The sequence below is a fragment of the Carcharodon carcharias genome, chromosome 6, assembly GCF_017639515.1.
Source record: "Carcharodon carcharias isolate sCarCar2 chromosome 6, sCarCar2.pri, whole genome shotgun sequence".
Classification (NCBI taxonomy): domain Eukaryota; kingdom Metazoa; phylum Chordata; class Chondrichthyes; order Lamniformes; family Lamnidae; genus Carcharodon; species Carcharodon carcharias.
The window spans coordinates 122,736,944-122,764,181 of NC_054472.1; the positions used below are offsets into that span (position 1 = coordinate 122,736,944).

At 39.3% G+C, this 27,238-nt stretch overlaps 1 protein-coding gene across 1 annotated transcript in view; it reads left to right on the forward strand.

The window, feature by feature from the left end:
* The window catches only part of smchd1 (structural maintenance of chromosomes flexible hinge domain containing 1), a 215,627-nt gene that overhangs the window by 43,567 nt on the left and 144,822 nt on the right, over positions 1–27,238 (forward strand). Inside the window, exons 13-19 of the mRNA XM_041189810.1 lie at positions 706–903; positions 5,341–5,454; positions 11,035–11,141; positions 11,242–11,324; positions 12,164–12,277; positions 19,231–19,308; positions 20,463–20,582. Coding sequence (XP_041045744.1) covers positions 706–903; positions 5,341–5,454; positions 11,035–11,141; positions 11,242–11,324; positions 12,164–12,277; positions 19,231–19,308; positions 20,463–20,582 — 814 coding nt within the window. The remainder of the gene's footprint in view (positions 1–705; positions 904–5,340; positions 5,455–11,034; positions 11,142–11,241; positions 11,325–12,163; positions 12,278–19,230; positions 19,309–20,462; positions 20,583–27,238) is intronic.

Sequence of the window (27,238 nt, forward strand, 5' to 3'; positions counted from 1 at the left end):
AAGGCCAGCTTCCCATGCACCTAAAGTGGTTACACAGTTTGCTGAAAAGTACTTCTGGAACTGAACAGCCCTGAGATGTTGGCCATGTAGGTCCCAAGAGGGTAAACACTATAGCATTCTTGCCTTGACTTAACATCTTAGTGACACATCAGGTAGGTCCCTCACTAAGGTAATACTTGAGGGCCAGGTATCCTAGCTTACAAAAATCTTCATCACTAGCATAGTTAGTTAAAACATTTTCCAATCACTCAAATTAAAGTGATATTTCAGATAAAATGTGGGCATCTTTTGCCAGCACCAAATTCCACTGTAATTTAGTGGTATTTTAGAAATGATGTATCTTACATCCTAAATTTTGCCTTGTGTTCCATGATGGGAGATCTCTACTTCTGCCTAGGAATAATAACACGGTAGAAATATTTCTTCTAATTTCCCCTTTGTTCTTCAAGGGATAATCCTGAGTCAGTCTCTCTCATTTTTAACTCACCAATCAATAGAATCAAAGTTCAGTATTTGTCCCTCCAAAAGCTTTGAAGCTTTTCCTCCCCATAACCTCCCAAGCTTGCTGTTATTCTGGTGAATTTTTGTACTTTTTCCAAGGCTCTAATTTCTTACCTAATACTGTTAGTAATTTCTAATTTAGAAGTTATTTGTATGTTTTAAATCTTATTTGAGTAGTGGTTGTAACTTAAAATCCTCTTTCAGGAGCAAAGAATGAAGATAGACAGAGAATTTGCTATGTGGCTTAAAGAATGCCATGAGAAATATGACAAGCAAATAAAGTTCAGTAATTATAAAGGCACAATCACAAGAAGTGATCTACCATCGAAAAGAATGCAGAGTCCTTGGGCTGTATATGCAGCTATTGAGTGGGATGGCAAAACATTCAGAGCAGGAAGCTTGGTAAGTTTCTGCACATTGAAAATTAATATTGGAGCTAATACCATAGGTGGAAATTGGCCAGTTAATGGCTTCTTCCTTTTGATTCTGAATTGCTGCCTGGGAGGCAGCCACGACTGGATACCCAAGTGCCTCCAATAAGGGAGAAGAAGTTCAGTGGGTATTTAATAACCTCGACACTAAAAATTCTTAACATCTGGCAGTTAGGCTGTTCTCGTGCTAGCGTTTAAGTATTTGACACAAGATATTTTTATCAGGGAAACTAGGTAGCTGACCAGTTCCAGACTTCATTTGATTGAAATTTTTTCTCTTGAAGCTAGTTTTTAGCCATTCATTGGTGCACCTTGTTGGATGTTGCAGAGCAAAATAGCAAGTTAATTTTGAACTTTAAAAAAAATATATAAAATATAGATTAAGTGGTTCCCTGATTTAGCAGCTTTACATAGCAAGTAGTTGAACTGTGTAGATTTGTCATACTATCCCTGGTTCCACTGAATTACCTGGTTTTAGTTGTAGCAATTGCATTTATGCTTGGCAATCTTTGGTGGTGAAAAAATTCAGTCAGAGTTCTTAGTTCTGATTATTACGCAATAGTCCCTGTTTGGGAGCGAATGTTATGCGAGGAAAGGATATGGGCTGAAAGGAAATTCACGGCCAAACATCCTGCTGACTCTTTGGTACGTTGCACTTGAAAAGTGGTACTTGAGGAATGGAAACCAGTAGCTATTGAACTATAATCCCAGCAAAGAGTCAACAGCTCTGGGATAGGAGAGGTGGGAAAATTGGCAGGATAAAATAAAATATAATATGGTTATATATTGGGACAAATGCAAATTTAAAGCAAAATTGGGGTGGAGGAGGAATTGGGGAAAAGGAAAGTCGACGCAATTAGAGCATAAAAAATTTTGGCATGATCCTTACTTTAATTTCTACCATATTGGCATTTCTAAATGGTTTCATAAGTAAGAGAATAGCCGACATTCTTCAAAATCTAGCTACAATCTACGAATCAATTTAGCAGACTTATAAGCATTATGATGGAACTTGAATTGGCTGCTGTTCTAGCCTGTTTGTACCAGTTCATCTCTTTCCCCCAATCAAAGTATTTTTGGCTCCTGTTTTAGGTCCTCTTTGTCATTCATTAATTTGAACAGTAAAGGGCAGCCAGCTCATTCCACAGGTTAGTGCTAGTTCTAATAGAGTTAGTAGAGGGTGTGCATAAGAGCAACCATGGTAGGATTAAATTTTTTAGAATCAATAGCTACCCCTTCTGTAAGATAAACCATTTATACTATGTTCACTTCACAAATCAACTTCCACTTCCCTACCTCATTGTTAGCGAAGAATTGCTAATGCAATAAAGGGGGAAAATGCTGGAAATACTCTGCGGATCTGGCAGTATCTGTAGAGAGTGAAACAATGATTCAAGTCAATGACCTTTCATCACACACTGATTCTTACTAAGCAAATTAGTGACCAGTGGCAGCACCAGTAGAGTTCTTTTGTCTATCAGTGCAAGACTACTTTAAAAAGAGAAAGAAAGCTTGCTCGCAGAATGAGAGCACTGAAGATGCTCATGTTTACGATATTACAGAAACTTAGGATAAACCATATTAATAATAGTATTAAGATATAAATTTCTGCTTGAGGCCAGCAAAAGTTTTAAACATTAATTTCAAATGTCCAGGAAATTACTTATTCAGAATCATGCAACATTCTTTGCCTTTCAACAATTAATGTTGTTTTTCTTACGTGTAATTTATGTTTCATTATAAACTTATAAATGCATAGTTTTATTAACTTAGTGAATTTGTTTTTATTAGATATATTAGTATCTGGAATCTGCTAAATTTCAACTTTGTGCTATCAGCTTTACTGTCTTTAAAACCAAAAACTATTCAATGCTCCTTTGATGGGTTAGCAGTTTTTTCCTAGTTTTAAGCTTTAGGGGTTTAGAGGTATAAAACTCTTTTACTTAAACTATGTAAGTTCCGAATTCTTAACTTATAACGCTGGGGTCCTCAGTTGTGCCTGACCTAACAGGGTATGAAAACTAGTATTTATTAATAAAGTAGAATTTATTAAACAAGGTGTTAAATATACTTAAGGTCCTAGGACCTCATGGTCCTAGGATTCTTTGAGTGTTGTAGCACTCATCTGTCATCATCTTCTATCTCTGAAGTGATGTTATATCAAACCACAGAAGCCATGGTAAAACTGTGCCAACGAAGACTCTGATTTTCTAATTTTTATTTCTAATTCTGACTGCCACTCTTCCTTATTTGGAAGTAGTCCAAATGAACCTCTTTCATTGGCTTAGGGTAAGGGTCATCTGGTGGCACCCCACCTCTATAACTAGTCATGTAGACTGATGTCAAATGTCCATACTTTATTCCCTGGGCCCCCAGAGGTACATTCCATTCTGAACAAATGAGATATCCTTGTTGATATAGAATAGCTACTTCCTCTTATCAATGATACAACCCATCATAAACATTCATATTAAGGTTTTACCCAAGTCCCATGGATTCTAAAGCCTTTACGAACAAATGTTAATAATGATTAACAAAATACCAGGAAAAGAATGCCTTTCTTTTAAAATACAGGTATTCTGCACTACAGATATGGTTAATCAATTAAACTTTATAGTAAATGGTTTTGTTTAAAGATAAGGTGCAATACTAAGCTCAAGCTGCTGAGTTCAAACATTTTGTTTATTCCTTGAAAGCTGACAAAGATCCCCTTAATTGCACATGGTGTAATTAAGACAAAATAAAACTGCTTGAACCCAGACTTTTCTGGTAACTTCAAAGTAATTAAATCATCAACACAAATTCCTCGCAAACAGCTGCTATTCTGTTCCGGGTCTGTTTTATCTGCAAATTGCCCCACTAGCAGAAATTCAAACTGAACTGTTGTAAAGGTGGTCAGGATGAAATCCATAAATGTTACTTCAAACCAACATAGAACCCTAAAAGTTATCAAAACCTTACATGGTGATTAACTGGACAATATTGATCATGAATATTTGAAATTTGAATTAGCCAACAACAGCCAGGACAATATTAGGGCAACTGTAATTGGCCTCGGCATACCTGGACCATATGGGAAATCCTGGCCAATTTTCCATTCCTGATGGATGTTGAACAATCCATGCTGAAAGTATATGCATTGTGGTATTGAGTAAGAAGAGGATTAGGTTTGACTGCGCTGCACCATTCCTCTTTCTCACCCGCTGTGGTGAAATGTACTATTGACAATTAGTATTACACCTCAATTTCAAGTGACCACTTGCATGAAGCAGTGAAGGGAATCAAATGCTGTTGGAGGGATGAAGATTAACCAACAGAACCTAAATTCAAGAGCTTATTTCATTCATGGAACAGTGTGGGGTCTTCAAGAAATGGTAGCAGCATTATTATATAAAATTACAAAATTTCACATTGTGCTATCATGGGTCATTTCTTGACACATGTTAGCATACAGCTTATTGCAGTAGTTTAGCTATGTATAAATGTATTTATGATTCTGTAGTTATGTCTTTTTTCATGGGAAAGTATTTCATGGTTTTACTATTATAGTTGAAAAATGGTTTATATTGGCATCAGAACATTTGCTTAACTCAAATTTTAGTTATGTTGCTAATTAGTGTAGTTGCATTTCACGAAATTTTGCAACAGTAATGATGGCGAAATTGTCACCACTTCTGTAGTCCACACATATGCAGGATAATGCAGAAATCCAGAAGTTGCTGTTAGTGATCCTGTGCTTGTCCACTGATTTACAATCAGTTAGAATTCACTTAACTGTTAAGAACTTGCAGTTTTATGCTATTAGTCCTGCTGTAAAACAGTTGAAGTTACACCTTATTGAATCAGATGTGACTGGATTTTAATGGTGTACTAAGTTCATCATTACTGTTGAACAATCTCTCTGGCCCTGAAGAACTAATTTTATACTCGTGGAAGATCAAATTTATATATTTTGATTAAAAATAAATCCACATTGTTGATTTTTTTTTAAAGTTTGTTTGATATTTCTTCTACCTTAATCCCATACTTAATCCCATGTATATGTGCCAATAATTTTTTTGCTCTTCAGTAAAAATGAAGGATAGTCAGTGCATTTTACTTGGTTTGCTATCTGAGACTACTTTAATGTGATTGGCTACTGATCCTGCTTGATGACATCATTGTTGCTAGGTCTTTGGAAATCTCTTTGATTTGACACCAGACTCAAACTGACGCCATGAAAGAGGAAATCCAAGGGACAAAAATTGCTAGATCTTTCTTTGAGGTCAGCAGTGAGCACTGTTGCTTTACCGTTATGTCAAATTCAGGCTATTGTGTGCAAGTACGTGCAAAAAAAGTTTCAAATGCCTGTTCTCCTGTGTAGAATTAATGTTAAGACATAAACTTTAAAAGATGTCTTTCTTTCCAGGTTAAAACTCTCAAAACATTACCAATAATTTATGGAAGCATAGTTCGTTTTCTTCTTTATGGTGACCATGAAGGAGATGTGTATTCCACTGGAGGAGAGGTTCAAATAGCTGTGGTGAGTGATGCCGGAAATAAAGCCCTACTGAAAATTTTTAAGTTAATCTTATCCACTTATTTTGTTACTTAAGCCTTTTTGCATCTTGTTTGATTCTTTAGGTATAGGATATTTCATGAAAATATTTGAAGTTTAAGGTTATCTCATAATTGTGTGGTAATCAGCAATTACTTAAACAAGTACAGTTAAAATTTACCCTGGTCTTTTTAGAAATCTCCAGACTGCTGCACAGTCACTGCATTTGCTATTATGACATGGTAGTTCTACAACTGTGCCAAAGGAAAACTGATCCTTCCTCCAAACATGGCAGTGTAGTCCTGTTTTAAAAAAAAAACTCTCAATTTGTTTAAATACTCTAGTTTAAATCAACACTGGAACTACTGGAAACACTCAATAGGTCAGTCAGCCTCTGTCGAAGAAGAAACAGTTAAAAATTCAGGTTGATGTCCTTTCATCAGAATTTTTGAGAATCTAATACGCAGTCCCACTGTCACACTGATTATTCACGTATTAGCAAAAATTATTTAATTGGAACTAAGTTCTGCAATATTTTGCTTTTATTTTACTCTAAATCAATGTTTCTTGAAGTATTTGATTCACTATTCTACTCCAGATACTTAGGCAGTCTGCGATCCTAAAGCTAGTGGAGGTTATCGCCCACAAGAATGGAAATGAGCCAGCATCATTAGCATCCTATATCTACCTGGTCCTAAAGTCATAGAGCAACTTGAACAACTTTATAAAGCCCTGTACTTGGCAATTTCTTGTTTAGAAGACACGAACTGGGGGCTTGACAGTGGCCCCATTGGGGAAAATTAGGTTTTCAAATGGTTTCCATGTACCTTTATGATCTGAGATGTTTCTACAAAGAAATCACAATCCTGCCTTATTAATTGTTGGATATATGAGCCTAGAGCACAATATCTTGAGAATTCTATATTAGTGTAATTGACCGAGAAGTATGTTAATTCAAGGATTTTATATGCACAAATAAATGTTTTCTGCACTGAAAGCATTACTTCATTTTAGATAACTGAGGTTGTCTTTTGAACATTGGTGTAGGGGATCCCTGAGGATGATCCATTTCTGCCTCCTCCAGACGTCCCAAACATCACAGATGCCAATCTTCAGCCAATTTACTTCACTCCACGTGATATCAATAAATGACTGAAGGCACTGGATAATGCAATGATTACAGGCCCTGACAATATTCTGGCAATAGTACTGGAGGCTTGTGCTCCAGAAGTTGCCGTGCCCCTAGCCAAACTGTTCCAGTACAACTACAACATTGGCATCTACCCAGCAATGTGGAAACTTGCCCAGGTGTGTCCTTCAGTCAAAAAGCAGGACAAATCCAACCCGGCCAATTGCCACCAAGTCTACTCTCGATCATCAGCAAAGTGATTGAAGGGGTCATCAGTGGTGCTTTCAAGTGGCACTTGCTTAGCAATAACCTCACTGATGCTCACTTTGGGACCTGGTAGGGTCATTTGGCTCCTGACCTCATTACAGCCTTGGTTCAAACATGGACAAAAGCTTTGAACTCCCAAGGTGAGTTGAGAGTGACTGCCCCTGATGTCAAGGCAGCATTTGACTTAGTGTGGCATCTAGAAGCCCTAGCAAAACTGGAATCAATGGGTATCGAGAGGGAACTCTCTGCTGGTTGGAGTCATACTTAGCACAAAGGAAGGTGGTTGTGGTTGTTGGAGGTCAATCATTTCAGTTCCAGGACATCACTGCTGGAATTTCTCAGGATACTGTCCTAGGCTGAACCACCTTCAGCTGCTTCATCAATGATCTTGCTTCTAACATAAGATCAGAAGTGCGGATGTTCGCTGCTAATTGTGCAATGTTGAGCACCATTTGCGACTCCTCATACTGAGGCAGTCCATGTTTAAATGCAGCAAGACCTGGACAATATCCAAGCTTGGGGTGACAAGGGGCAAGTAACATTCATGCCACGTAAGTGACGGGCAATGACCATTTCCAACAAGAGAGAATCTAACCATTGCCCCTATAACATTCCATGCCGTTACCATTGCTAAATCCTCCACTATCAACATTCTGGGAGTTACCATTGACCAGAAATTGAACTGGGCTAGCCATATAAATATTGTGGCGGCAAGAGCAGGTCAAAGGCTAGGAATCCTGTGGCGAGTAACTCACCTCCAGACTTCCCAAAGTCTGTCCACCATCTATAAGGCACAAGTCAAGAGTGTGATGGAATACTCTCCACTTGCCTGGATGAGTTTAGCTCCAACAACACTCAAGAAGCTTGACACCAGCCAGGGCAAAGCAGCCCACTTGATTGGTACCCCATCCACAAACATTCACACCGTCCAGCTCTGGCGGACAGTGGCAGTAGTGTATACCATATACAAGATGTACTGCAGGAACTCACCAAGGCTCCTTGAACAGCATCTTCTAAACCCACGGCAAGGAGGATTAGAAGGACAAGGGAAGCAGACAAATGGGAACACCACCACCTGGAAGTTCCCCTCCAAGCCATTCACCATCCTGACTTGGAAATATATTGCAGTTCCTACACTGCTGCGGATCAAAATCCTGGAACTCCCTCTCTAACAGCATTGTGGGTGTACACCACATGGACTGTAGCAGTTCTAAAAGGCCACTCACCACCACCACCTCAAGGATGGGCAAAAATTCTAGCCTAGCCAGCGACGCCCAAATTTCATGAAGGCATAAACAAAAATCAATCAAGAGAAGAGTTTGTAGACCTTTGCTATACAGAAATAGTCTGTAAACTGATATGATTATCAGTGTAAAGTGAAAACTTGAAACGAAGAAGAAATCCTAACAAGTTTGAGCAATCTTGGTTTGGCAGAGTTGTTTGAAGAGGAGTCATAACTGTGTTCTTGAATTGACTGAAGTGCTGAATATTTGACATCCATAAGTTTCCATATACCTGGTAACTAAGTTTAATATTCAATAAATTACAATGGAACCTCTATAAGTAGCTGCAGCAAGCTGCTACTTTGTAAAAGTACCTTGTAAAAGGCAAGAACTACAGGCTGCCTTCGATGCATCAAACCCTTTTTGACATAGGGGACAGCCTGACATCAGGTATTTATTGTGTCTGAGTTTGAAGATCGTGTTGACTGATTGGGTTCCTTTTTGTTCAACTTTATTATTAGGATTTGATCTTTACAGTTTCATGTTTTCACTTGTAAACTGATGGAGTTAGCAGCATGAGACTGTTTCACTACAGCAATAGCCTACAAACTTTTCTGTGCAATTAATATCCCTGGGGATCCCCTACACCAATGTCCAAAAGATGGCCTTGGTGATCCCAAATAAAATATGCTCCCAGTGCAGCAAACTTTTATTTTGTATTGAAGCTATGCCCCCTTATGTTTTGAAAATATGATTTTTCAATTTTCAACTGAGACAGAGCAAACTGCTTAAAAATGCAAGGTGGAGATGAGAAACAAATCACTCTCAAGGGAGTATGAAGAGAGAGACATTCCCTATAATCCAGACACCCATCAAACCTTGTAACTGTCTAAGGAAGAAACAGTACTGAATATTGAAACAACAGCTGCCACAGACAGACACACCCAAAACCCCTTGGGAATATACAACAGGCGAAGATTTTCAAAGCAAGGCCACCGAGCCAGTAGAGAGAGATTGCAAGTGACATAGATGGTGTCAAGAATGTTTTCCGCAGAGGAAACTGGCTGAAGCTTGCTCTCTCCCTACTCCTCTTGGAATATGTTGGTCACACGGTTTGAGAAGTCAACTCTAACAGAAACCTACCAGCAAACCGAGATCTCGTAATGATTACAACATCATCTACATCTGACCACACCCAAGAAACCAACTAACCCAAATCAGCCGCAGTGTTTAAAATCTACGCCCCAAGGATATTGAAGGATATTCAACCTTACAATGTGTGTGTGTGTGTGCCTGTGTGTGTGTGCCTGTGTGTGTGTGTGTGTGTGTGTGTGTGTGTGTGTGCGTGTGCGCGCCTGTCTGTCTGTGTGTGTGCACCTGTCTCTGTCTGTGTGTGTGCACCTGTCTGTCTGTGTGTGTGTCTATGTCTGTGCCCAAATGACTGCAGGAGGGCCGAATGCTTGGCGTTGTGAGTTTATTATTATTATTCTCGGATAATAGTTAATAAATTTGCTCTTATTTGACTCAAGAAGACCTTGTTTGATTGGCTACTTATTTCTCATAGCTTAAGTAGTTAAATACATTCTGATTTGGAAAAGGCAAAACCTTGTGCAAAAGAAACTTAAAACCTTTGTTATGAACAGTGAGGGGAGCCAGTTCACCCCATCTCACCTATCTGTGACAGTTTACAAATACAAAATTCGTACAACTGGAGTAACATTGCAACTCACCAAGGCTCCTTCGATAGCACCTTCCAAACCTGCGACCTGTACCACCTAGAAGGACAAGGGCAGCAGATGAATGGGAGCACCACCACTTGTAAGTTCCCTTCCAAGCCCACATCATCCTGACTTGGAACTATATTGCTGTTCGTTCACTCTTATTGGGTCAAAATTTTGGAACTCCCTCCCTAACAAAATTGTAGGTGCACCTACACCACATGGACTGGAACATTTCAAGAAGGCAGTCCCCCAGCACCACCTCAAGGACAATTAGGAATTGACAATAAATGCTTGCCTAGTCAGTGACACGCACATCTCATGAAAGAATAAAAAAAATTACACTGACATAGAATTCTCAAGATATTGTGCTGTCAGCTCATATATCCAACAATAAATAAGACAGAAATTGCCTTTTCACCTTGTGAAAATCCTTCAGATCCTAAGGTACATGGAACCCTTTTGAAAACTTATGTTTTTCCAAGGGGCCACAGTAAAGGCCCACAGTTCAAGCCTTATAAACAGGAAATTGCTAAATATAGGTCTTTATAAAGTTCACAGAATGTGGTGTTTGAATGTCCCCTGAAGCAGCTGTCAGTATATACAATGGCCATTTTGAAAATAAGTACATCTGCAAAAAATACAGTTGATGTCAACCCTTTGGGTGTCTCTAATTTACAGGTTTCGTTGTATTCCAATCTGCCTATCATCTCTGAGCAGATGAGACATGCAGGCCATTATCACTGTATCTGTTCTACTAATTTCATTGACTGTGTGTAGACCAGTGCTGTTCTTTCTTCGAATCCTAGGAGAGAAGCAATATGTGGATCTGCTATAATTATGGGGTGAAACAAGATTTAAATCTGTGCACGGGTTAAAGCACTCATGAAGTATAGTAATCATAAACACATGATTAATTCAGAGTTTTTGCCAACATAAAGGATGTTGACGCAGAGTTCCACTTGGGCCTGCTACTGCAGGATCTAAACATAGAGGTAATTTTAACCCAAACTGCAGTAAACTGTTTTGTGTTGGCTGCCATTTTATACCTGCCTGATTTTATTCTGCCTTGACATCAAATGAGGTAGGTTGTTAAACTGGTGGCTATCCCACTCCAATCAATTTCCCGCTAGCTGATTTGGTTAAAATTATCCCTGAGGTGATGAAAGATAAATGACTGTAGATCAGTAAGATTTTTTATTCCTTTACCCCTCCCGTGGCCCCAAAGGAACCCCAAGCTTTGTATGATGAGGTGAAGACCATTCCAATCTCGAAGTTGGACCGAACTGTACCTCTTGCTATGATCAAGAAATACATAGAAGATGAAATGGCAAGGTACTAGAAACTCTCATATGATAAATTTGCATCCATTTTTTTTATTTAAAAAATTTGCTTTTATATGTCAAAATATACACTTGCTGTTTGTTTGAAACAGACTCCCTGATCAGCTATCTGTAACCTGGCCAGAAGGAGATGAACTTATTGTAAATGAAAGCAGACCAGCAGGAATGCCCATTGGTGAGAAAAAAATCTATTCTATTTATTTGTCTGCAACTGCTCAAGTATTTCTCATCAACACTGCATTCAGTAATTTCGCAGTAATGCTGCCACCTTTAGTCTACAGCACAGATTAATTTTTTTTATAACAGCTGAGCTGGAAAATGTGTCTACTGCCTCTAATACAGTTTGTGGTCAGTACAGAGCGAGAAACATTTTTTTGTAGCTTTCCGTTTTCTGGCAGTTTACTGCAATTGTCAAAATATATGAGAATATCAATGCCCAGATTTCGTATTGGCTAATTCGTTCTTCCTATGTCACAAGATATATTTCTAGAAAACAGTGATATCAAGGAATACAGGGATAGTGCAGGAAGATGATGCTGAGACAGAAGCTCAGCCATGATCCACTTGAATGGTGGAGGAGGCTCAAGGGGCCAAATGTCCTACTCTTCCTATGATCCTAGCTTGGTCATTTAACTTACCTATAGCCACATTGATAGAAGGAAATCCTCACTGCACAATGGTAGCTGCTTACATTTCTGCACACAGTTCTCAAGTCTGCTGTTCAATATACACACCGGTGACTCTGAATCCGGTTATCTCTCCAGTGATTTGGGAGATTTCTGTGTTGTAGATTTTTTGTATACTTTAGACTTTACAAGGTAAAATGTGAATTTTTTTTAGTTTAGCTTTAGTTGAAAGCACTTCCTTTGTCTCTTCACAAGACATGAGATCACTTGTCCAATTTCAAGATTGATATTTGATTGTGATGATTGAGAAAGATCAGTGTAATGTTCAAAAACCAAAGTAATATATCATGAGTTCTTTATTGATATTGAGGCATTGACCCTGTTCCAGGTGCTTTGAGAATAGAAATTCTCAATAAAAAAGGCGAAGCTATGCAAAAGCTTCCAGGAACAAGTCACGGTGGATCAAAAAAGCTGTTGGTTGAGCTGAAAGTTATCTGGCATTGTAAGTATGCATAAGCTTACCTACAACTCAAGTTTATTCAATTTATAAAAGTAATTCTAGATTATATAATTATGCAGTACTTAAGCTTGTCAGCTGAAGTGCACTGAGAAAGGCTTACATTTACATAGCGCCTTTCATGACCACAAGACAGCCAGTTAAGTACTTTTTAAAATGTAGTCACTGTTGCAATGTAGGATACAAGGCAGCCAATTTGTGCACAACAAGCTCCAACAAACAGCATTGTGATGATGACCAGATAATCTGTTTTTCTGATGTTGATTGAGGGATAGCTATTGATCAAGACACCGGAGAAAACGCTCCGATCTTCTTCAAAATTGTGCCATTGGATCTTTTACATCGACCTGAGCAGGTTGACGGGGCCTTGTTTTAACCTCTCATCCAAAAGATAGTACCCTGGCAGTGTACAGTAGTACTTCCTTGGTATGACATTGGAGTGTCAGCCTTGATTTTTGTGTTGAAATCCTGGAATAGGATTTGAACCCACACCTTTGACTCAGGTGAGTGCTACCAACTGAGGCACAGCTGACACTTAAATTATTAATGCTCATAACCATATTTATGTTTAAAAATGCATAACCATTGCCCCATTTTTAATTTGCAAAAATTTATGTTAAAATGACTATTATGATCAGGTTAGGAGGGTTGAACTGACTCCTCTCTTTGTCTCACTCCTGGGTTGGTTTGAATTTAAAAAGATGGTATTGACAACATAAATATATACTTAAATGTATGTAGCTTGATGTAAGAAAGAGGCCAGCCAGGCTCTTTAAGTTAACAAGTAAAGGGGTAGTTTTATTGCTAAACTCACTCGGTAACTTTGCAGAAATGGTTAACAAAAGATTTAAAATGTACAAGTATGTCCAACTAGCCACTAATGCAAAAACAACACATACCTAATCCTCCAAAGTAACCCCCTGCAAAGCATCAGATCTTAAAACTTGGCCAAGAAACGTGTAACTTACGCATTCCCCAGCGTTGGATTTGGGGGTGCCCCAAAGATGCCCTGGGAAACCTTCTGGGAAGTTCCCAGGTAAGTCTTTGCATGGTAATTGCCCAGAAGTGGACATTTCCTTTGGAAAATTGCACTGTGCTGGGAACCAGATGAAAATGTGATTTATATCAGATGGTTGCACTGGGGTTATACCAATAGTTATCCAGAAAAGGTTAGAAGAATGAAAACCTCTTCTAATTTCAGAGAAACTATTGTAAAGACCCAGACCGACCCCACAGGACTCCCCGACACACACCCGCTCTGGACCTCGGATCCCATGAACCCCCTGTAGCTCGGACTCCACCACCCCCACCCAAAACCACCTCTGACCCCCATACCCTCCTTCCACCCCCCACCCCCTCCACTACTGGACATCCCCAAATCCTATGCACTTCCCTTAGGCCAGAGGAAGGTAAGTGTCTATCATTTTCCCTGGCCCTTTAAACTTGCCTGTTTTACAGCAGCTAGTGCTGTAAAAATGGGGGCATGGCCTCCTTAAATACGCTGGAGCTACACTTCGCTGGGGTCTGCAAGGAGTGTTTTGATGCAGGCGCCAAGCAGCTCCAGCGAACAGAAGTGGAAAAGTAATTTTCAAGTCCAGATAAGCAGGTATTTATTTCTTCTAATTTCTGAGGGCCAGCACTTTCCAACGTTAGTCGGACGTTATGGCCCGTAAAGTCAGAAAAAAAAAATCGTGGATTTTCCAGATGCTTGCTTACAGCTGAAGGTTCACTTTCTACTGTAGCTGATGGTACTTGGATTTCTAACTGGAGCAGTTGGTCTCCGGTCATGACTAGTTGATTCTCTTTTCTTTTGGAGGTGTTAACACTTAATCCTCCTTGAAGAACTCTTGGTTTGCAGCAATGATGTCTTCTGGTGGATTTTCAAGCCACAAGCAGCTCAGCTTTGATGAGAGGGATTTCAGGGAGAGGGCAAGGCTATTAACCTGTGGCATTGTCTCTGACTGTTATTTCAAACCCAGTGTCTTTTTACACCCAAGAGCTCTGAGCATTGACACCCAAGAGCATTGTCTCTGTGAGCTCTGAGACACACTGTATCTCCATAAAGCAGCTTGTGTCCTTCGTAAATGCAACGTAGCAACTGCTGTAGGCTAATGTCCGTTGCTTAGCAAAATGTTCTTTTCAAAAAGTTCAATATATATGTCGCAGCTGATTGCATTAATATTCTATATAACAATCCTAAAAACATAACAAAAAATTAGTATGTATGATTGAAATAAATTTTGCTGTTTACGCCAGCACTGGATAGGAATAGCATCTGTTCATAGGAGTGCAGGGCAAAATGTTTCACTATGTGGCCTTTGCAATGTACAGCCAACGTTTCTCCAGAAAAATAGAGCAGGAGGTTGGGTACAGCCCTTCAAGTCTCGTTTACATTGGACTTGTGTCTGCTGTAGGCGCAGGCTCAGCTCTGCCCATAGAGCATCTCTACCCATACTTTCTAAAATTTATGCTCAGCGAGATGGATGTTCTATGGGGCAACAGTCATGGGAATTGGTGCTGTTGTTAATACAGGTTTGGTTTGAGATATGAGTCAAACCTCTGTAAATTATTTGCCTTTTATATTTAATGCTTCTTTAACTTCAATTTGGGAAATTAGTTTCTGTTATTCCACTAGAAGAAAACAGGCAATATCACTTGAAGATGTATCACACCATTGTACAAATATTGTGTAGGGCCTTGCACCAAGTTGTTTCTTTTTCATTGTCAGCTGTTTGTGGGACTTTGTGATGCCAGAGCACAAATTACTGTGATTCCTACATTACAACAGTGACCAAAAGCATTTTGTTGGCTCTAAAACACTTGGCAATATCCTGCAGCTTTTTCTTTCTTAGCACTAACAATATCCTACGATGGACATTTGCCGCAGTTTTCATATAGTTTGACTTTTACCTGAATTCAGCAGTAAAAAAAAAATGAAGATTTGTAAGAGTTTATTGTTCTGGATTTAGCAAAAGAGTATCATCAAGGTAACCAAATTTGAAGTTTAACTCATTACTCCATGAGGAAGACTGAACTCAGTCACATCTGTTAGACCTTGTTGCCAGCCAAATACAACATGCTTAAAAGGAATATGCTGCTGCTTCTAACCCTTTGTGACTTGTGTGTAGACGTCACCCAAATTTATTCCTTTCACAGGAGGCAGCAGATCTGCAATTGATACCTTGTGTAGCAACATACCCCTTAAACTGGAATAAGATATAACTTCAAGACTAAATTCTTCATGCTGATATAGCTTGCTTTATGTTGCTCCATTTCTGAAAATAAAGTTGGATCTCATGCTAATCATACAAAACAAACCGTTACCAAAAGTTTGCTATAGAAATTATCACCTGCTTACAAATCCTAAAGTTTCAGTTTATTCATAATCAAGATCATTCATAAGGTCTAAGGGAGGAAACTTCCTGCTCGGTGAGATGTTGATTTTTTTCAACTATTATCAGTTAGTGTTTTGGGGTGCTTACAGAAAGGCTGTCATGTTGTGATTTAGAACTTCAAATTAATGGCATGACTCCCTTGAGGCGACTGGCTTGTGAAGAGCAGAGAGCTGCATTTCATTAACTCTTCACAGGCAGTAAAAGCTGCAAATTGCAAAAGCTTACAATAAATTATGTTGCTTAGACTACTGAAGCTAAGTCTGGAGGTGTAATACATTTTGATGTGGTGCCCTGACAATCTATCTATTGCAAATTTAGCTAGATTATGTTTTTGTACTCCAGTTCAGATGATTGCTACTTTATCAGGCTGTTATCTGTTTGCTTTCAGCAGCAGTATTGGGTAGACTTGTGAAAAATGGCTAGAAGTTTGAGCGTACCATTTGGCTGAAGTTGTTGGCTAGGATTTGGCCCCAGTGCTGAGCAATTCACATCAGAGCCATTTGGACTTGAGTTTATGTAGCGTTAGAATCATTCTCTTTTTCTGTGCTTAATTTTAGCATAAAGGATTTGCAAACTGAATGCATTGGTGGCCTCGTTATTTTGTATGGCAAGTTGAAAATTGTGTCCAGTTTTCACTTATTGAAGGGAAAGTATTCCGTTGTTTTCTGTTGTTACCTATCCTATAGGTTATCTGTCAAAAAGAGCTTGAAACTGATGTGATTATACAGTTCCAGATTTAGAGGTGGTTGTAACTGTCTTGCCATCCCCCCCCCACCACCACCGCCGCCGCCTCCACCGCCACCACCACCGCTCTGCAAAAGTTGGCTCATGCTAGGGCACTATTGCTAGACCTTGAGCAATTTCAGCATCTCCTATAAGTGAGCATTTTCATGTATGACAAAAGCAAAGTACTGTAGATGCTGGAAATCTGAAACAAACAGATAATGCTGGAAATACTCAGCAAATCGAGCAGCATCTGTGGAGAGAAACAAAGTTAATGTTTCAGGTTGATAACCCTTCATTAGAACTAAAGTTAGATAGAAATGTAATGGGTTTTGAGCAAGTGAAAGAGGATGTGGAGGAGGGAGACCAGAAGGGAAGGTCTATGATTGTGTGGAGGGCAGGAGAGATTCAAATGTACAAAAGTCAAAGAGAGTGGTAATGGGATAAGTAAAGAAACAAAACATCTATAAATGGATGGATAGCAGCCATCCAGTTGCAAATTAAAGAAATAAAGAAACCAGAAAAAACAGAACCAGTTCAAAAAAAACAAAATGAAGGCAGGGGCCATGATCTAAAATTGTTGAACTGGATGTTGAGACCAGAAGGTTGTAGAGTGCCAAGCTGAGATGCTGTTCCTCAAGCTTGCATTGAGCTTCATTAGTACTCCTACAGGAGGTCAGGACAGAAAAGTCAGAATTAGAGCAAGATGGAGTAATTAAATTAAGCAATAGGAAGCTCAGGGTCATGCTTGCAGACAGAATGAACAGAGGTCACCCAGTCTGTGTTTGATCGCCCCAATGTAGAGTAGACCACATTGTGAGCAGCATGTTCAATATGCAAAATTGAAAGAAGTACAAGTAAATTACTTTCACTTAGATTGTTTGAGGTCTTGGATGGTGAGAAGGTAAGTAAAGGGACAAGTATGGCATCTCCTGAGGATCTTCACTTTTGTATTTCTTCCCCCTGCCTTTTTTCCTGCTCAACTTGGTTTTGAATCTCTCCTGCCCTCCACCCAATCATAGACCTTCCCATTTGGCCCCCCACTCCCCTCCTCTCATTCACTTGCTCAAAACCTATTACATTTCTTTCTATCTTTCTATCTATCTTTAGTTCTGATGAAGAGTCATCGACCTCAGATGTTAACTTTGTCTCTCCACGGATGCTGCCCGACTTTTTTTCTTTATTCTTTGATAGAATGTAAGGGTCACTGGCTAGGGTAGGATTTGTTGCCCATCCCTAATGCCCTTGAGAAGGTGGTGGTGAGCCCCTTGAACTGTCCACGTGGTGTGACCCGCAGTGCTGTTAGGAAGGGACTTCCAGGATTTTGTCCCAACGACAGTGAAGGAACAGTGATATAGTTCTAAGTCAGGGTGATGTGTGGCTTGGAGGAGAACTTACAGCTGGGGGTGTTCTCATTTATCTGCTACCCTTGTCCTTCTTGGTGGTAGAGGTCACGGGGTTGGAAGGTGCTGTCAAAGGAGCCTTGGCGAGTAGCTGCAGTGTATCTTGTAGATAATACACACTGATGTCACTTTGTTTCAGTGGTGGAGAGTGTGAATGTTTAAGGTGATGCATGGGGTGCTAATCAAGCAGGCAGCTTTGTCTTAGACTGTTGAACTTTTGAGTGTTGTTGGAGTTGTACTTATCCAGTCAAGTGGAGAGCATTCCATCACACTCCTGACTTGTGCCTTGTGGATGGTCGACAAGTTTTAAGGAGTCAGGAGATGAGTTACTCTTGGCAGAATTCCCAGTCTCTGACTTGCTCTTATAGCAACAGTATTTATATAGCTAGTCCAGTTCAGTTTCTGGTCAATGGTAACTCCCAGGATATTGATAGAAGGGACTGCAGTGATGATTAAGCCATTGATTGTCAGGGGCAGATGGTTAGATTTTCTCTTGTTGGAGATGGTCATTGCCTGGCACATCTGTGGGGCAAATGTTACTTGCCATTTATCTGACCATGTTGCCCAAGTCTTGTTGCATTTGCGCATGGACTGCTTCAGTATCTGAGGAGTCATGAATGGTGTTGAACATTGTACAATTATCAGCGAACATCCTCACTTCTGACCTTATGATGGAGGGAAAGTCATTGATGACCCAGCTGAAGATGGTTGGGCCTAGGCACTACCTTGAAGAACTCATACAGTGATGTCTCAGAGCTGAGATGATTGACCAACAACAACTACAACCATCTTCCTTTGTGCTAGCTGTGATTCCAACCAGTGGAGAGTTTTCCTCCTGATTGCGTTGACTTCAGTTTTGCTAGGGCCCCTTGATACCACACTGGACAAAATGCTTCCCTGATGTCAGGTCAGCCACTCTCATTTCACCTCTGGAGTTCAGGTCTTTTGTCCATATTTGGACCAAGGCTGTAATGAGGTCAGGAGCTGAGTGGCTCTGGCAGAATCCAAACTGAGCATCAGTGAGCAGGTTATTGTTGATTAATTGCTTAACAGTACTGTCGATGACCCATCCATACTTTGCTGACTATTTTTACCATGTTCTGTCTTTATTTGCAACTGTACTTTTACCCAATGAGTCCATCATGTCTCTTGTCAGTACTAGAGTAAGCAGGGGCCCTAAAAGGGCAGTGTCTGTGTTTCCTTTCGCTTTCTTTACTCACAACCCCCAAATGATTGAACTGGGCCTAATGTGTGTAAATCAATTGCATTTTTCATATGTCGGCATCAAATGGTGACCAGAGTCAAATTTAAGGACAGTCTATTTTGATAGCCTGAAACTTTTATGGAAGTGTGAAGTTGCATCAGTAATGACTTTTTACAAATCCATGAAAAACCATATTTTTGTTTTATGTTGCAGCTTCTACTGGTGACAAAGAAATAGTTTCTCACATCAGTCAACATGGCGGCAAATGGCCATATTGGTTCAAGAAGATGGGTGAGTTTTTCATAAGAAAATATTCAGTAATAAGTCATATGTCACATTTCAAGATTTTTTGACCATTTTTCCATTGAAAGGGTATGGGATTAAAAACTTAATATTTTAAGTAAAATGTCCACATACTATTTACCTTAAAGCACCTAAGCAAAATTTAGCTGAAGTGCTGAATTAAAATAGTCTTTCCAGTGACAAAACCAATGAAATATTTGTTACAAAAGCTAAATACTAGCTTTTAGGATGCTAGAAATCTGAAATACAAGCAGAAAATATTGGAAATGCTCAGCAGGTCAGGCAGAATCTGTGGAGTGAGAAACAGTGTTTCAGGCCCATGACCTTGTGTTAGAACTGGAAAAAATTAGCAATGTAACAGGTTTTAAGTAAGTACAGAGGCAAGGAAAGTGGGGTGGGTGATAGAGAATAAAAAAGGGTGGGAAGCAGGGAAGATTAAATGGCAAAAGGTATGATGGTGCAAAGCAAAGAGAGATGGTAATGGGATAAATAAAGGAATAAAAGATGGCTCTAAATCCCTTTTGTCATTTAATTTCCTCTGCCTTCTACCTTATCATAGACATTAGTTAACCTGATTTAGATAATAGCAAACCATCTCGCATTGTTTTGGAAACTCCTTTGATCCCAGTCTGTGAACATAGAAATATAAAATGACATACCTCATTGGTAGTTAGGTTTATTAAAGGGAAGGCTGTGAGGCATTTTGCTGAGGTTTATAGATTAGAAATGTTGGTGGATAGTTAATTCCATCTTTTTTAAAATCAAGTAAGATAATGCTGATGGGAGCTAGCATTTATTTTGTATTACGTGCTGATAAAATTACAGATTTAACTGTGTGATCTGGTCAGAAAATATGTTCTCCACGTTCACCTTTCTGTGAAATAAAACAGCTCAATATTTCAGATCTGCCTTCGTCTCAATGGTTGCTTCAGTAGAGAAATTGAAGAGGTACAAGTTCAAAAGTTGTAAATGACTCTTTCAGGTCATAATGGTTTACTACTGTTAGACTTCAAGTTTTGCCATTATGTCATGCCATTCTCAACCCCCTTAGAAGTAAAATGACCAGTCGGCTTATAGGAGCAGACTGGATTTCATAGCGCTGTAGTTTCATTTTGTAGTTAAATTTCAATTTTTTTTTTCAGAAAATATTAATAAACTTGGAGTCTACACATTAAAACTGCAAGTGGTGTTGAATGAAAGTAATGCAGATACTTATGCAGGAAGGCCTCTTCCAAGCAGAACCTTCAAATTCACTGTCACAGGTAAAGAATCAGTTTTAAAAAGATGGAAAATATGTCTGAATCAAAAAAGTGTAATCTGTAACTTACATTTTTTCTTCTCTTTGTACCTTGCCACATTCCCCATTTTGTTCTGGTAATTTTTATTCTCAAAATAAGCAAGACGCTAGCATTGGAAATAGAGTGTGGCAATTTCGGGCATTTAGCATTAGCATCCAGTTCACTCTGCTCAGGTACAGAACAGACTGCTTTATAGAGTAAAGGCTTCTACTTGACCACAGTTGAAAAGCATCTATTGGTGATTTTCACTTTTTGTGTAATCGTTATGGCTTATGCAGTTGCTGATTAAGTTTTTTGTTGTTTGTTCCCACTTGAGAGTACTTTTTCACCAGTATTTTTGGTAAATTTGTGAACGCAAAACAATCCTAGAAGGTAGAATACCATTCTCTTAGTTTGTCCGTGCGTACTTTGTGCTTTAGAAATCAACTCTTTATTCCACCTTTATAAATGTGAATGGCCCTCCAGAACATCTGTCTTCATTTTTACAAAAGTGAGTATATGGCACCATGTAACTAGAATCCCACCACCCAGCAGCTAGGGAATTTAGATTCAATTAATTAATCAAGCCAGAAATAAAAAGCTGGCATTATTAATGGTGACCTTTAAACCACAGTATAATATCTTTTAAGGAAGGAAATCTGCCATCCTTAGCCCCCAGGCCTGTGAGAGACTCTGGATCCACCAAAATGTTGTCTATTAACTGCCCTAGTAAGCTGCTCAGTTGCATTCAGGACAACAATTCACCAGCATCTTCTCAAGGGCAGTTAGGATTGGCAGTAAATGCTGGCTTTTCCAGTGATGCCTACATCTCGTGAATGATTGAAAAGAATTGTTAATGCATTTGGCATTCCTTTTCTAACATGTATTTGAGGTTGAATCTTTGAACAAAGGGAGGCAGTGGCAGAGTGGTATTGTCACTGAACCAGTATTCCAGAAACTCACAGTAATGCTCTGGGGACCTGGGTTTGAATCTCACCATGGCAGATGGTGAAATTTGAATTCAATAAAAATCTGGAATTAAGAGTCTGACGATGACCATGAAACCATTGCCAATTGTTGTAAAAACCCATCTGGTTCACTAATGTCCTTTAGGGAAGGAAATCTGGCCTACATGTGACTCCAGACCCACAGCAATGTGGTCGACTTTTAAATGCCCTGTGAACAAGGGCAATTAGTGATGGGCAATAAATGCTGGCCTAGCCATGCACTTATTGCCCATCCCATGAACGAATGAAAAAAACATTGAAAAACCAGCTCACATCTGAAGTTGTACAATATTCATATTTATACGATTACTTTTAAATTGGCTGAACTAGGGGATTCCCTGATTTACATAACATAAGAAATAGGAGCAGGAATAGGCCATTCAGCCCTTTGTGCCTGCTCTGCCATTCATTGAGATCATGGCTGATCTTCTACTTCAACGTCATTTTCATGCACTATCCATTGATATTCTTAATATGTAGAAATCTGTCGATCTTAATCTTGAACATGCTCAACGATTGAGCCTCCACAGCCCTTTGCGGCAGAGAATTCCAATGATTCACTACCCTCTAAGTGAAAGTGGTGGCATAATGGTATTGTCACTGGACTGATATTCCAGAGACCAAGGGTTCGAATCCCACCACGGCAGATGGTGAAATTTGCATTCAATAAAAAAATCTGGAATTAAAAGTCTGATGATGACCATGAAACCATTACCGATTGTTGTAAAATCTGTCGTCCTTACCTGGCCCGGCCTACATGTAACTCCAGACCCACAGCAATGTGGTTGACTCTTAACTGCCCTCTGAACAAGGGCAATTAGGGATGAGCAATAAATGCTGGCCTAGCCAGCGATGCCCACATCCCATGAACAAGTTTTTAAAAAAAAAGAAATCCCCTCATCTCAGTCCTAAATGACCTGCCCCTTATTCTGAGTGTGTCGCCCTTGGTTCTAGACCTTCCAGCCAGGAGAAACACCCTTCCTGAATCCACCCTGTTGAGCCCTGTAAGAACTTTGAATGTTTGAATGAGATCACCTCTCATTCTTCTAAACTCCAGAGAATGAATGCCTAAGTCTATTTAATCACCTCTCATAGGACAATCCATCCATCCCAGGAATCACTTAACTGAACCTTTGTTGTACTCCTTCTATGGCAAGTATATCTTAGGTAAGGAGACCAAAACTGCACACACTACTCCAGGTGTGGTCTCACGAAGGCGCTACATAATTGCAGTAAGACATCTTTACTCCTATACTCAAATTCTCTTGCAATAAAGACCAGCATACCATTTGCCGCCTTAATTGTTAGCTTTCGGTGACTCAACCTTTAAAGTTCAATACTTGCCAGTCTCTCTCCATTTAAGAAATGCTCTGTATTTCTGTTTTTCTTACCAAAGTGGATAATCTCTCATTTTTCCACATTGTATTCCATCTGCCAAATTTTGGCCCACTCACTTAGCCACTCCAAATCCCCTTGAAGCAGCTTTGCAACCTCCTCACAACTCTCACTTCCACTTAGTTTGGTGTCATCTGCAAACTTGGAAATATTTAACCCCCATATTCAAATCATTGATATAGATTGTGAATTGCTGGTGTCTAAGCACCTGATTCTTGCAATACCCCACTAGTCACAGCCTGCCAACCTGAAAATGGCCCAATTATTACTACTGTCTGTTTTCTGTCCATTAACCAGCTGTCAATCCATGCTAGTATATTCCTCCCCCAATTCCATATGCTCAAATTTTGTTTACTACCCTCTTGTCTGGCACCTTATCAAAAGCCTTCTGGAATCTAAATACACCACATCCACCAATTCCCTTTTATCTATTCCGCTAGTTATATCCTCAAAAAACTCCAAGTTTGTTAAACATGATTTCCCTTTTATAAATCCATGTTAACTTTGCCCAATCTTACCATTATTTTCTAAGTGTCCTGTTATCACATCCTTTATAATAGATTGTAGCATTTTCCCCACTGCTGATGTCAGGCTAACAGGTCTGTACTTCCCTGTTTTCTCACTCCCTGTTTTCTTAAATAGTGGGGTTACATTTGCCACCTTCCAATTTGCAGGAACCATTCCAAACTTATAGAATTTTAAAAGATGACCCCAATGCTTCTACTACCTCTACAGCAGTCTCTTTCAACATGCTGGGATGTAGTCATCAGGTCCAGGGGATTTATCTACTTTAAGTTCCATTAATTTCTCTCATACTTTTGTTTTTTTACTAATAATTTCTTGCAGTTCATTTTTTGCATTAGTCTCTTGATTCTCCATTAATTCTGGGAGGTTTTTCGTATTTTCCTCCCTGAAGATGGACACAAAGTATTTGTTTAGTTTCTCTGCCATTTCCTTATTCTCCATTATAAATTCTCCTGACTTCGCTTGTAATGGACCCACATTTGATTTTGTGATTGTGTTTTTCTTTCTAAATACCTAAGGAAGCATTTACAATCTGTGTTTGTTTCTCATTCGTTTACTCTCAAATTCTGTTTTCCCTTTCTTTATCTTTCTCTTGGTCCTCCTTTGCAGAATTCTAAAATGCTCCCAATTCTCAGGCTTACAATGTTTTTGGCAACTTTTTTGGCCTCTTCTTTTGACCTAATACAATCCTTGAGTTCTTTCATTAGCCACACTTTGCTTGCTGGGTTTTTATGCATTAAAGGAATGTATTTTTGCTGTAAACTATGTATTTGTTCTTTAAATGTTAGCCATTGCCTGTGCCCTATGTACTTTACCATTGTTTCCCAGTCAACCATAGCCAATTTGCCCCTTATATGCTCATAGTTTCCTTTGTTTAGATTTAAAACCCTTGACTCCGATTGAATTACATCACTTTGCAACTTAATGTAAAATTCTATATATTATGGTCACTCTTTCCTAAAGGTTCTTTTATAACAAGATTATTAATTAGCCCTTTTTCATTGCACAATATTAGATCTAAAATAGCCCGCTCCCTAGTTGATTCCTTGACATACTGCTCTAGAAAACCATCTTGCATGCATTTCAAGAATTCATCCTCCACAACATTAGTACTAAATTAGGTTTACCCAGTCTATATGTAGATTGACATTCCCCATGGTTACTGTATTACTAAAAAAAGACATGGTCGAAGCTTTTCATCTTGTACTCATCAGGACATTTGCAAGAATACTAAATGTAAAGGGAACAACAATTTGTACTGTATAAGAGGAGAATGCTGATTAGTTAGCAAGTGGACTCTTGATTGGTTTGGAGAATGCTTCAGTTAACTGATGACTGACTGTTAACTGCCATGCTTTGTTTAAATTCAAGCCAGGTAGGTTGACTTTGGTCAAGGCATTGCCCTGGGGAATGAGCCAGAGAATGGCTGTCGCCTATTTTATTTAATTGAAACAGATGCAATGAGTGTACATGTTCTTTCTGTCTGTGAGGCTTCCACATATGCAGTGAAGGTTTCCTTCACATTTGCAAAGACCGCATAGGACTTGCATATTGATAGCGATGCCATGCTTGTATGACATTGCTAGCTTATTCATCAGTGTACCGTTCAGGGAAGCCATAGACATTTGCACTGCAGCATTATATCATGGCGATCTAGACCCATCATCATGGGCTCCATTCTGCGCTCAAATTCACCTTCAAAATGGATCAGTCAAATGAGCTCCCTTTCCTTGATGTGCTAGCTGAGAAATCTGCTGGGGGTTCTCTACTACTGTCTACCACAAGCCAACCTTCACTGGTCAATATATGCGTTGGGATCCCCACAGTTCTATAAGATGTACATCACTAAGATTGGGCTTATTGACAACTTTGTAAGTAGGGCCCAAGCCATTTGCTCGCCGTGCAAGCTTGATGCTGAAAAAGGGTGCATTAAAGCATCTTGCAAAATGTTGGCTACCCTGATCAGATCATTGCTCACTGTGCACCACGTGAATGGGCCTAAAGCAGACACTTTTGGTCCTGAAAATTGCCGAGTCTCCCTCAGGTTATCCTGGAAGGGTAAGGTCTCTCAAAACTTTCAGTAACAGGTTAAGCTAGCCGATTCATGCTGCTGCATTGCAGTAGCAACACGAGTGGTGTTCGATACTAACAGGATGCTGCTGCCAAGCCAAAAAGACAATCTGCCTTTCACACAAATGAGCAATATGATATATGAATTTCATTGCCAGTGTGATGCTAGTTTTTTAGGCCCAAAGACTGGCTGATCGTATCAAACAGTATGTCTGTTCGGTTGTTCACAACAGGCAAGGTACTGACCGTACCCAACTAGCCCATACTTGGAAATCTGAAAAAAGTATCCAACATATGATTCTGTGATTGGACAGCATTTGCTAAACAAGTGTACTAAGAATTACGCTGACAACCAGTTTAAGATTATCAATTGGGCTTGCAGTGTGGCACACTTACACATGCTGGAAGTTACTTATATCAATACACCTGTTCTTTGCAGACAGAAAGAACATATACACATGTTGCGGCTGTTTCAACTGAACAAAATACACCACAGCCGTTCTCTGGTTCATTCCCCAGGACAATGCCTCGACCCATCAGAGTTAACCTGCCTGGCTTGAATTTAAACAAAACATGGCAGTTAGCTGTCAGTCATCAGTTAACTGGTGCATTCTCCATGACAATGCCTCTACCAATTAGACTCTACTTGCCAACCAATCAGTACTCTCTTCTCATGAAGTATAAATTGTTGTTGCCTTTACATTTGATACTCTTGTGAATGACCTGATGAGTGCAAGTTGAAAAGCCTTGACGTGCCTTTTTTCAACGATACTCAAGTTCTGTACTACCAAATGAATATTTGTATTACCCTTGTTGCATGCACCTCTAATTTCCTGATTTATACATTGCCACTGATGTTTGGTGGTCTGTGAACCCACCAATGTGTTCTGACCCTTGCATTCCAACGAGAAAGAAAAATTTCAAGAGGAGGACCCACCATATGTAGTTAACAAAAGAAAGTTAAAGACAGTATCAAACTTAAAGAAAAAGCATATAATTGCGTAAAGATGAGTGGCAGGTCAGAAGATTGGACAGAATATAAAAAGTAGCAAAAGATGATTCAAAGATTAATCAGAAGGAAAAAATTAGAGTAAGAGATAAAGCTAGCTAGAAATATGAAGACAAATAGTAAGGGTTTCTACAGATATTTAAAAAACAAAAGAGTTAACAAAGTGAGCATTGGTCCTATAGAAAGTGAGTCTCTGAGTTAATAATGGAAAATAAGGAGATGGCATGTGAATTGAGCTGGTGTTTTGCGTCAGTCTTCACTATTGAGGATATATAAGTCACAGCCCATAAATAGCTGTAAATCAGGAATTGGGAGGGAGGTGGGAAGGCTCTCAAGAAAATTACCGTCACCAGACAAGTAGTACTTAGCAAACTGTTGGAACTGCGGATTGACAAATCCCTAGGTCCTGATGGATTTCAATCTAGGGTCTTAAAAGAAGTGGCCAGTGAGATAATTGATGTGTTGGGATTAACTTTAAAATTCACTAGATTCGGGGAAGGTTCCATAAGATTGGAAAATAGCCAAAGTAACTACTTTATTCAAAAAGGGAGGGAGATGGAAAGCAGGGAACTATATGCCAGTTAGCTTAACGTCTGTCATAGGGGAAATGTTAGAAGTTATTAGCGATGTTATAA